The sequence below is a fragment of the Pavona decussata genome, unplaced genomic scaffold, assembly GCF_977016875.1.
Source record: "Pavona decussata unplaced genomic scaffold, jaPavDecu1.1 SCAFFOLD_102, whole genome shotgun sequence".
NCBI classification, from domain to species: Eukaryota; Metazoa; Cnidaria; class Anthozoa; order Scleractinia; family Agariciidae; genus Pavona; species Pavona decussata.
Genome location: NW_028145517.1, coordinates 7,453,921 through 7,466,357, shown reverse-complemented (window position 1 = coordinate 7,466,357; position 12,437 = coordinate 7,453,921). Strand labels below are relative to the sequence as shown.

General features: G+C 39.8%; 1 protein-coding gene across 1 annotated transcript; it reads left to right on the top strand.

Annotated features, from left to right (window-relative positions):
- Positions 1 to 265: 265 nt before the first annotated feature.
- Positions 266 to 10,983, top strand: LOC146472023 (major facilitator superfamily domain-containing protein 12-like). Its single transcript, XM_085120573.1, has 10 exons — positions 266 to 922; positions 5,388 to 5,496; positions 5,748 to 5,832; positions 6,511 to 6,683; positions 7,248 to 7,340; positions 8,042 to 8,134; positions 8,553 to 8,726; positions 9,278 to 9,387; positions 9,714 to 9,853; positions 10,162 to 10,983. The coding sequence occupies exons 1-10, from the start codon at positions 396 to 398 to the stop codon at positions 10,233 to 10,235; spliced, it is 1,578 nt and encodes a 525-aa protein (XP_084976699.1). The 5' UTR covers positions 266 to 395; the 3' UTR covers positions 10,236 to 10,983.
- Positions 10,984 to 12,437: the final 1,454 nt, after the last annotated feature.

The window sequence follows — 12,437 nt, the reverse complement described above, 5'->3', positions numbered from 1 at the left end:
AAACAACCGAAAGGCAAGGCAACGACAATAGACGTAACTTAAATTAATTCGAAAGCTTACGGCTTCTACGGGGAGGTTTTGTTGAGGATAGAAAGTAAAATTTCCGGTCATTCTCCTTTGCATTTTCATTTGACTGAAACGAACATCTGATGTTTATTTCACCCCAGTTGCCGAACCCAGCGCGTGCACTTGACAACTGTCAATCATACGTCATGAGAACAATGGCCTGTGACGAATGTTTCCAAATATAGCGAGTCGACATCCAGGGCTTTCCTTACCCCAAGATTATTATGTCACTCTGTGAAGGGTCTTTTCCAGCAGCCGACCAGGGTGAAAGCTTAGCCCACAGCGATCTTCTAGCTTCTACGACAAGAAGAACTCAGGCTTAGCTCAAAATGGTCTGGATTTGCGGACGCGGTAAAAAGAACGGACCGCTTGTTCACAAAGAAGAAAGGACATCATTGAAACAAAAGATCTGTTATGGAGTCGGCCATGTATTTAACGACCTCTGCATTCAGGCATGGTTCACCTATCTCATAATCTTCTTCAACAAAATTATCAAAATCAGCGCAACGGGCACCGGTTACATCTTCCTTTCCTCGCAAGTCGCCGATGCTATTTCCACCCCGTTTATTGGGTATGGATGCGACAAATCCATCTCCAAGACAATTAGCAGAAAGTACGGCAACAGAAAAATATGGCATTTCTTTGGTAGCGTTGGAATTGCGTTAATTTGGCCGTTCGTGTTCAGCCCGTGTTTAGTTTGCAACAAGGACAGTCCCAGTTGGGTCCCGGTAGCGTATTATGGAGCTTTGGCGGCTTTCTTTAGCGTTTTTTGGCCCATGGTCGAAATCAGTCATCTATCGCTGATGCCGCATATTGCTAAACGGCCCAAGGATGCTGTGGAGCTGAGCGCAATAAGGTGAGAAATTTTAAGAATTATAAAATCATGCTTAAAAAAAAAACCCGATTCGATAATTTCCGATATTTTCATCGTTGGCGGTGAAATATCATGCGGTACAGCATTGTATTGGCTTTCTTCCAAGCGTTGCTTGCAAACTGAAAGGTTTTCCCATATTTGCCGCGGTGATTTTTTTCATTTTCAATAGCTGCTTGATTTCAAAACAATATTCATCCCGCAATCTCAACCAGCCGACGAAATATAATTGTGTAAGCGTTATTTAAATCCCATAATGTTCGTGTTTTGATCCATCGTACCGGTAAGCTTGACGAAAAAAAATTATTTGCGTTGCATCATTTATTGATAAGCTGGGTTTTCCTTTTGACGGCATTCGAAAGCGACCGGAAAACAACGAGTCATTGTTATCAGATGATCGGTACAGATGTCTCGTGACTCAAACGAAGCCCAGAAAAATAAGATTTGAATAACAAGAGATTTGAATAAAGAAGCTTTTCAAGGGCAGGCTTCGCTGAAAATCAGCATGTACAAGAAGCACAATAACCGATTTGTGGCAAGCTTGTTGTTTACTAGAAACGTACAATACATCCGCGACCCTTGGACTCTCGGTTATGAAGCCAATATACTGAAAATAATGTTGCACCTATTATTGCATGCAACTAATGAAAAGCAAATTTCGATTTCCAACTGACAACAAAATGTTTATCGCGCTTTCAAAAATTCGTTATCCTGCATACACGCAAAATGCATTATACGGAGCTCAAGTGGTGAATTCTAGCATCCTCTAACTATTCGGTATGGTTATCGACAGCTCGAATGGAAATTATGCACTTTTAAGGGTGCGTTCGATTGACCCTATTCAGGAATAAATATACATTAAGTGATTACAAGAAATCGCTCATATTTCAACAAAAGTTTGCATAAATGTCTTCCCAAATTTACTGAAAGAGAGAAATCTAACAGCTAGTCCGCTTATTCTTATTCCGGAATACAAACCTTCGAAAAATATCCGGTTAAAATGCAAATCCTTAATTCCCTTTATTGTTAAATATTTTACACCTTCAACTTGGTTTAATACGCGACTGTAATGTGTTTCATTGGATCGCGAAAAACCCAGAGGTTAAATAAGATAAGTAAAACAAAAAATAATGAAAATCACATCTAACTTTGAAGAGAAAATTTTCGTGCACAGGTATTTATTAAAAAATTCTTAATTGCAGTATTGTTTGCCTAGATATTGTAATGTTTTTTACATATGAAAACAACTTTACAGTCACTTTGTCTTACGTATTACTTTTCTTTTGATTAAAAGAAAAAACTTGTTTCGCGAACAAAAACTTAGCGGCGGTACATGATCCAGCTTGCCCCGGAGGCGTACGCCGGAATGACCATTTTCAATATCGCGCTATGTATTTGGATTAAAATAGCTTTTAAACTGTAGTTATTTATTGAATAGGAGAAAGTCAGCTTAACATTGCCGGCTAGAGAAGGTAGCTGAAAGACTTCCTACCGGACGGAAATGGCAATATTTTCTCAGCTTATATTGTGGGACGCACGTATTTCTTGAATCTCGAGAAGTCAAGTTGGTTGTTGAGAATTTTAAAAACAACTTTTTATTACCAAATTTGTGTAATCGACCTGTTCTACATTTGTTACTATGTTATATAGCCTCAACAAATTGTGTAATCTTTGTTTATTTATATTTATCCTATTCCGTGACACGAAAAATATTTCGGTCTGCGTTTATAAACTGAACAAAATAGGTTTGGGGTAATCTTGTTGATTGAAATATTCCGCGCCTTTTAATTCTGTAAATCCTAGTTTTTTATCGCATATCCGAAACAGGCATAAAAAGAGTGTTCATTACTACTATCATTACAGAATTTCTGTTTTTTCAAGTTCATCAATTCCTTTGGTAAATATGGATCTATTTTTTTTAGTCTCCAGCCTCGGGGTATTAGCAAAATTTTGCAATATTGCTAGCGTCACATCCTGTGATGATGCAGCATGTCAAGGGATTCTAAGTTAGGCCGCTAGCTCGGCGGGATTCGTATAATCACTGCAACAGTTACATAACGTTAAAGCTTATGCCGACAGCTATTTCCGCCGAATTCCTTCTTATCTAGTACATCCTTGCTTTGCGCTTCTTGAAAACCTCATTTATTTCATTTTCTTGTTCAAATTTTAAATCCTTATTAATCTTTTTTTGAGCTTCGAGTCACGAGAAAGTTGACAATGTTAACGCAAACGTTCGTTTTCCTTTTAGTACATAAAATGAAATGCTGTAAGCATAAAAGACAAGCAGACAAAAACAAAATCGTACTATTCGTTCATATGTACCAATGCTTTTGTCCAGAGCTATATTCCGACCCCCTCCCCTCCCTGATTTATGTTCCCATGGTTTGACTAAAACAGCTATAAACCTACAATTCAGAGACTATTTTTAGCAACAAGTGTTGAACGTTTGTTTCATTCAATAATTATCCTGCGAAGTCTCGCGCGCGGTACATCGCCTGACGCTTAGCGGCCGAGTGAGCTAAAATCAGGCGCAATTCCGCAAGATTAAGCAGAATAATTGCATTCGTTGAACCGTGTTTAGTTGGGTCCACAGTAGTGCGAAGAGGAAGGCCTGGCTTGCTTTACTCAGGCGTCACTTGTTTTAACCCCACCACGCCCCCTTTCCGCCCCAACGGGTCGGCAGGTGAGCCGGTGATGCTCACAGGAAATCTATCAAATTACAAGAAAATGAACGAAAATCCACAAGGGGACATCACGAAAACATTTGTAAAATGAGATAAAAATGATCATTAATTGGTGTGATCTTAATTGTTTTCATAGACGAATATCTCATCTCAAGGAAAGCGAAATTCTATCAGATTTATTCTACAAAGCTGATTTCATGAAATAGTAGTAACTCTCGGTCAAATAATTTTCCTCACCATAGAAATTGCTCGCATTTGCGACGAAACAGCTATTGACCATTTTATTATCCGAGACAAAGTTTAACCCCTAATATCAAAGAACAAATTCTCCTATCTTGTCCGCATACTTTTCTTATAAAAGTACTGGGGATCACCTTGGGTGATCATATGATACTGCAAGGAAAAATTTGATGCTGATCACTAAGGGTTAAAGTAATAAATGTGGTTTAAATTTTTGAGCCTGTGTCGGACTGATAAAATTCGTAAGTGTGACCACACTCAAAGCTGTTGAAAATTATACATTCTTTTCGTGCAGTTCGTTTGGAATGAAAATAGGACAATTCAAATCCGATCATCTTTCCAGTTCCAGTCCATCATTAGAACGAATAGATAAGGCGGTTAGTTTCTAAACAAACTGTGGTGTTGCGCCGGTGGGGATAGTGAAGACGAATATTTGGTTATGTAATTTGGCCACTGTAAAGAGCTTCGAGAGCTGACATTTCGCGTGTTAACCCTTGGTCATGGCAAATCATCAGTACGTGTCTCTGGCGGGCAGAAAAAACAAAATGCGATCTTGTGACATGCTTATGGAGAGGTAAAATAAACCTCCATATCCGGCTCCATTAAAACTGACAGGCATGGAATTTGTACATGTAGAAGGTATAAAATTGTGACCAAAACGGAAATGGTAACCTTGGAGTACAGCCAATAACCTTTCCAAAGTATCTTCTTTTCCCACTCCCCCCATCCCAGGAGCAGAAGTGAAACACTAGCTAACCCAAATTTGTTTATTAGTGTTACAGTGCGACGCGCTTTACCGTGGCCACCCTACAAACTTTTTTTTACAAGTTAGCCAATCAGGATATCTTCCTCCTTGTTCATAAAATACAAAACGACATGTTTTCAATAATTCGCTGTTGCGTCACTTGCCTGTTGGACTTTGCAAGGAGGCGTGACCGTTAATCAAATTCGCGTATCCTGATTGGCTAACTTATAAAAAAAAAAGAGTTTGTTGGGTGGCCAAGGTAAGGCGTGTCGCACTGTAATTACGCGGTTACCGATGTTCACTGATTTAGGATTAGTTCCTCTCTTTTCTAGCTCTTTCCGTGGGCAAGAAGAAAGACCCTGAGACTATTAACCCCTTAACGCCAAATATCAAAGAACAAATTCTCCTGTCTTGTCCCCATACTTTTCTTATAAAAGTACTTGGGAGAAGTTATTAAAATATCAAGAAAATTCACCTTGATCTTTAATTCTCATGACCTCAGGAGTTGAATGAGCAGTAAACAGCGCAATGAACCGATCAGAACTCGAAGCGATTTTATGTAACCGGCGCCAAGCGCGGGAAAACGCGTGCAAGCAACGCGATTGGCCGATTGCTTTCGGTTTTGCTTCTCATTGGCTGAGAAAATGGCACTAGTTTTGCTAACGATTCTCAATGTCAACAAAAACTGTTCATGGTTGTTGTTGTCGTCGTCGTTGTTGTAATTTTTATATTCCTAATTTAATACCAAGACTAATGCTGATCTTGTGATTTTGTTTTTCAGATCCGCGCTGAAATTAGGTTGTGGCGTTTTTGTCTTCTTAGTAACTTGGATTCTTTTAGGACAGAACAGTGAAGAAAGTGTTGACGAATCAGCTCAGAAACAATTTACGGTAATAAGACTTCAGCGAACGATTATCAAAATCTACGGTTTTGTGTTGTCTTTAACCCTCGATGTATCGAGTTTTAGACACTGCTTGACCTTCTCTCTTTTTTTTTTCTAAATTCCGTCACAGAACTACTCCTTGAATGGTTAGCCTGTGCACCCCCTCCCCCAACCCCGTTGTTCACAGGCTAATACGCCCTTGTATTTCTCCCATGAATTCCAGCGCTAACTGCATGGCGTGTATTTTTTTCTTTTCAGTATCAGTCTATTATCGTAATGTTGACCGGATCATTTTTCGCCTTCATTTTTCACTGGGGAGTTGAAGAAGTATATCCCTCTGAAGGTATGAACAAGATTAAGTACAAGTGCTCTGCCATAAATGGAACCAGTGGTACAATTTACTCCCCTATCTGGCCTCACGGTGGCATCTGTCGGCGCCTGTGAGCTAGATCATTAGGACAGTTTTAAGATCTGCCACTGACACAGAGGTGCCCTTTATTGGAAGATGTAGGTAAAATATTACGGAACTTAAGATTTGAGTAAGAGTACCAGATTGAGTACGACTTTTCAAAGCTGGTTTGCCTGGTTTAGATAACCGCGTATCACGCTAATCTTGTTTCGAGGCTCTCAGTGCTTGGGAGTAGTCAGTCGATGAATTTGTTCTGACTGCAGTTCCTTAACGTTTCATAACATAATCTGGAAGACCCAGGTCGCCGTTGTCAAGGATTAATATAATAAATAAAAAAATAAATCGCTTTGTTCAAGTGTCAATGTAGTTAGCGCAGAGCACTAATTGGGGACACTTTCAGATCGAATTGGAATTTGGAAATGTTGGTTTTTGGAGGAGAGGGGAAAACCGGAGTACCCGGAGAAAAACCTATCAGAGCAAGGAAGAGAACCAACAACAAACTCTACCCACATATGACGTCGAGTCATGTGAATCCGAGTGCCCCTTGTGAAACATGTTAAGTCACTTTGACTGATTAATCTATTGACTGGCAAATTGTTCGATTTATTTTAGAACAAAATCAACGTAAGCCTTCGAAGTCGAAACCTGCAGCTAATGTACCAGAATGTAAGGATTTAGAAAAACAAGCACTTGAAATCGAGCTTCAAAAACAAGAATCGCACGCACAAGATGACGAGCCAAAAAGGACGTGGAAAGAGTGGTTTAAATGTCCGGACTTCTACAAGGTAAGGGTAACTTTCTTCCCCCTTTGTATTGAAGCAATGCCTACGAAACTGACAACGTTTGTCCTTGGGTTCGATAAAATTTAAAATTAAAGAAAAGTAACAGATTACACTTATCGGTATATTGCAAACGAACAGTTTCGTTCCAGAAGATTACCAATATGTAGATCCAGAATATATCCATACTTCCCCCACGGAAGAGATTTTTTTAGAGACCTCCCTACTCCTATGGAAATCCCAATTTAGTTTCATACTTTCTTTTAAATTTCTGAGCTTTTTTAAACGGGGCCGTGGGGGCGGGATATGAATATGGTTTCTGGAGCTTTGAATTCTTTAATCCCGAATTTTGACCAAAGTCTAATTTCTCCTCTCGTTAATATCACTGTCTGAACAGTCAGGTTATGAGAATAAAGAGGATGATTATCATTGTTTACTTTCTCCCACCTTGTACCATAGGGAATATGCGGCGGACGGTGAGGGGAATATACATATTGATATCACTAACCGCTGCGATGTTATTGCGATTACAAATGAACTGATGACTGCATTCTGCTTGTTTTATTTTAGATTGTTGTGATCTACATGACAACGCAAAATGTAGTGAATCTTAATCAGTCGTATTTCCCCATGTACCTGACAGACACGCTCCACTTTCAAAAGGTAGTCCTTTCTATTGCACTTGCCAGCTTCTTTGGTTTTCTCGTCATGATACCGCACTACAGACCAGTCTGCAGCGTATGGTAGAATTCCACGAGATCTCGCGCGTGTAAAGTCATTTTACTAGCATGCACCGCGTGCGGTATGATCTTCGAAGTTACCTCCGTGTGCATAGCCTGCGTCGCAGACGGACGATAACCCCCGATAATAACCGTCTGCGAATTAGCGCCAAAAGCCTTGTTCTAGACCCCTAACAACGTACCAGGATCTGAGAGCTCGTCTCTGATTGGCCTTTGTACAAAGGCATTGTCTAATAAGTCATGCTTAGCTTTGATTGGCTAAGGAAAAGGATAGTAAATGATTGGCCTACGGGTACTCCCCTCGTGCTATTCTTGTAAAATTTATCAATGGTAGGACAAATTTATTTTTTAATATATTTTAAGTGGAAATTTGACATTCTGAACCTTATGTCGTAAGGGCTATTTTCCAGCAGCTTCCTTCAGTAAACTAAATTTGGCGTTCATCCTGGAAAGTTTGGCGTGCACACAAAACGCGCGCGGACGATACTCGCGCGTGTACGTGGCATACTTTGCAGACTGGACTACAGACGGACTTTACGTAAGCACGACGGCAACACCCACGAAAATATCACCTAGAGGCCGTCAAAGAAATGTGCTAAGCTCCCTTGTATTGTTTTTCAACAGGAAGCCATTGCGTACTTCCCTCTTATGATTTTAGTCAGTGGTATTCTGATGAGTTCGGGAATAAAAAGACTAAACAGATTCTTTTCAAACAGGGTGAGTTTTAAAAAGCATCAGATAAATAAATAAACAAACAAACATATTTGCTGTCAGAATAGATACTACTGGTCTCTGCATAGCGCTCATGTTTGGTTATTGTACGAGGTTGCGGGTCGTTGAGCTTATTGAGCGACTTAGTAAATTATCTTGCCAGTTATCTAACGTAACAAGTAAATACAAAAATACCGAAAGACAAAACAGTTTTTGGAGACCACTTGCAGTGGAGAAGAGATGAAAGCGGATTGGGTGGGGGGGGGGGGGGGGGGACTAGCAAGTAGGAAGAACGGCTGCCTAATTCAGTGCACGCCAATTTTCATTTTTCCGTTCGCTATCTTTGAGCCTGAGGCAGACCTCCTGCCTTCACTTGTGCCTTGTTATCTATACTCACTCACGGCTGCCTCAATTTTTTCTCTAGGTATTGTTCTGTGCCGGAACAGTGATCGTCATTGGTTGTGCCACGTGGTTTTACTTCACGCCCGTTTCACACAGAAATATGATTTATGCGCCAACGATCATAATGGGTTGCGGAAACTCTATAATGTTAGTGACGTCACTGGCTATGGTAGCAGAAATTATTGGTGATGATAAAGTAAGTCTCCATTGTCTAAATAGTGTTCACGTAACGTTAGATCAAAGGCGGAACAGCATCGACGGAAAATACTTCCCAATAGCTTTTATTTGAGTACCCACAGGTTTTGCTGCACAAAAGTTGGATTCAAGAGAAAAATGCACTGTAGGTTACGTGATACAGAACCACAGCAATTTAAAGCTCACTGGCTTTCATTCGAATATACCCCCTTAGCAACTTCATTAACAAACTCGCACATTACACGAGTAAAGGTTGCTTCAAGGGGGAAGACAAAAAAAAAACATTCCTAAATTCCAATTCGATCTGGAAAGTGTCCCCAATTACTGCTCTGCGCTAAATACAACTCTTAAATGAAGTGATCAGTTACAGGTAACGCTTACAAACAACGAAACTCAGTTCTTCTGCCTAAAGGCTTCTTGCAGTGCCCGAGATACAAAGATTCAAAAGCCAAAAGTTAGAAGTCGGTTTTGCTCAGAGGAGAGCCTCTTTTCTTCCCTGCTGTGGCGTAAAATATATAAATTTCACTTATCTATCTTGCTTTTCCCCAACAGAAATCTAGTGGTTTCGTGTATGGCGCGTGTGCTTTGATGGATAAACTGTCTCTTGGATTCATTGTTTTAGCGTTGCAAGAAAACTATCCTCAGCAGGATACGTCGACAGGGTGAGTCATCTTTAAACCGTAATATCAAAAAACAAATTCTCCCATCTTGTCTCCATACTTTTCTTATGAAAGTACTGGGGAGAAGTTATTAATATCCTTAATTCTCATGACCACTTGTCCACCTGCTCCATCCTCGTCCGTCGTGTTTCCGCGCGAAAGGCAACTTTTTTTTTGCGCACTCGCATATTTAGAGAAAATATGGATTGCTCGTAAGCTACTTCCGAAAACCCAGATGTTTTTCCAACTGTCCTCGTTCCCGCTATTTATTCAAACCTCTTATGTCAGTAATTACTGTCGTATCTTATCAATCTGTATTCTAATTTCAGACCTTGTGGTGAACCGTGTGCCCAGTACCTCAGAGGTGCTTTCTCTGTATTTCCTGGTGTAGAGGCTTTGATTGCTTTCCTCATTGTGGCCTTGTTGTATCGTCCAAATCAGTCGAACAACACAAAACGACGAATGACAGGTCAGTGGCTTTAAATACGTTAAAAAGCTGTGATGTTTGTCAGTCGGAAAGCTCGAGAAAGATTGAATGGTACCCTTTAGAGGGTGGGGCATAAATATAAAAAGTATTCGCATATTCACGGTTTTGATCTCGATTAGCTCAAAATGAGCATGCCTGCTTGTAGCAAACCGTAGAGCACCCTGCGTTAGCTTCATAAATCAGAGCTTTAAACACAGGCAGCTTCAAATCAAAGAAAGCACGAAACAGTCGCCAATCCCATCCGAGAAAGTAATATGTCTCTGACTTCGTTTGTTTTGTTTATTTTTCAGTTGTAGCTAAAGACGACTACGGAGAAGATATTGACTTTGACCAACTGCCTTATCTGAAGTCAACAGAAGTCTAACGCAGCAGCAACGCTTTACACTTATACTCTTCCGGTTCACGTGATCAGCGCGTGGCAAGGCAAGGACAGGATAAACAAAAAGTGCATAGCAGTCGAGTGATTGCACGTGATATACTGATAGGTCAAGGCAGATGCCTCTAAGAAAGATCCTTTGTGGGGCTGTAGCGACATTTCGTCAAATTAAAGCTTAAAATGGTGACAGTTGTAGTTTTCAAAGAGTAATGTTGAGCTATCTTTAAATTACGACAAAAATATTTTAAAAAATTTAGAAGAATTATTTATAGCTTACCTTGAAACAAAAGCACCGCGTTCCTATTTTTCAGGGATGTGGTTTATTAATAGCAATCACAATGATGATTTATAATATATCATGGGGAATTTTTAAGCGTTACTTGTTCGGGGTTTTTTGTTATTTATAACCGTTCTTGTCTTATTTACACAAATATCTCAAATTTGTTTATTGTCACAGCAAGATCAAATTCACTGATGTCAGTGGATTTAAATAAATGTACGGTATTTTAATTGATCATACAATAATTTTATACTTGATAAAATAAGCAAAACACTCCTTAACTGGAGAATTTTTTTTTGCTATATTAATTTATTACAACGATTTTCAAACGTTCACGACATAAACAGCTTTACCTATCTCAAATTTATGGTACCTTTGTATACGTTTCGTATCAATGGTTTCTATCAAAGGTCGTTATGTTGGTAAACGCAATAAAAAGGGTTTAGACAAACTGCAGTGGCCTTAATTTAACTGTTGTTGCAAATAACTCATCCAAAATAGCCCAGTTCAGTGCTTAGTGACCTGGTCTTTGTGTGAAAGCGAGGCTGGAGTTGACTCCGTTGTGATACAAACCTCACTGCTTTTCGTATGAAAATCGTATCGTTCTTATGCCAACATTTATATTTGAAAAGCACTGAGGTATGTTTCAAAACAAAGCCAGCTCCAGGATGGAAAAAAAAGCCTTTCCATTTGACGCCGAAAGTTTTCGGAATTTCCAAACGAAAATTTGGGCTATAAAATGGAAAGCATGCACTCGCTGTATGGAGGGTTGGGTGACTATATGGAGCGTTAGGGTTATGTGGGTGACTATATGGTACCTTACCATGAGTTACTTGTCCTCTAGTGTCCTCAATTCCAAAAGAAAAACACTATAGTGTCCTTACTAACGGCAATGATGGAGAGCGGCATGATGAGAATCACTCCGGTCTGAGCCGTAATTTCAGTCTAGGGTGGGTGTCGTGTGTATATCAGGTTCTCTGTGTAAGATTAAGGCGGGGGTATACCCGAATTTGAGTGAAATTTGAAGAGGTTTTAAGAATGGATAGAAGAAAGAAAATGATTTTTGGAACACTAACAGACAGTTGATACCCACGCAAGAGCACCCCGGGTTTCAAGTGGACTAACTTGGTATCCGTCTATTAATTATTAACCACAAATTCTAATTTTAAAACTTCACTAAACCTTCAATATTTCTTATTTCTGTTAATTTTACTACTCTTTTGAGAAAAACTATCTCCTTCCAAATATACCTAAAAATCACCCCAAAATTTACAAAACACCCCAAAATATTGATTTGTGTAATGAGCATAGGGTTTTTGTATTGCTTGAAACGCGAACGAGATATTTCCGTTGAACCGATTTTAAGCGGCGTGAAAACGGCTTTCAGGTGTACCCCCGCCTTAATTCGACGAAGTGCTGCTGAGCTTTAGTCGCAATCTTAAAATCACATCTTCATAGTGCTAACAGACGCCAGTTTTTTTTTAAAAAGGAAGACTTTGCATCCTTTTTAGTTATAAGTTTGACAACTCCGCCTCTTTGTGGTACTGAAACTTTTCCTGCTTCATAACAGCAACTAAGCTGCTATTATGAAGCAAAAAGGAAGGCGATTTCTTGGACGCGCATGCGTTTATTCATGCAAAACTCACCCATTTTTGTGGATGACGTTTAACAATAGGGCGAACATGTCCATGCAAGATTGCATACTTAACTAACAACCTCTACTTCCTATGTGCTTGGTATCCGTCGATACGCTTATGTCTAAGGTAGAGGCGCGGTGGTGTAGTGATTAGCGTGTCGGACTTCCAGTCTGTCGGTCGGAAGATCGGTGGTTCGAGGTTAGGTTGGTCTCTTTGTTACTGTGTTTAACAAATCGACAGCAGTTTTCTATGATCTTTACTCTTATAGACCAT

Coding starts and splice junctions, on each gene's coding strand:
- LOC146472023 (XM_085120573.1), top strand. CDS start 396: ATGGTCTGGATTTGCGGACGCGGTAAAAAGAACGGACCGCTTGTTCAC. Junction 5,497..5,747: donor CAGCTCAGAAACAATTTACG/GTAATAAGACTT, acceptor TTTTCTTTTCAG/TATCAGTCTATTATCGTAAT. Junction 8,135..8,552: donor ACAGATTCTTTTCAAACAGG/GTGAGTTTTAAA, acceptor TTTTTTCTCTAG/GTATTGTTCTGTGCCGGAAC.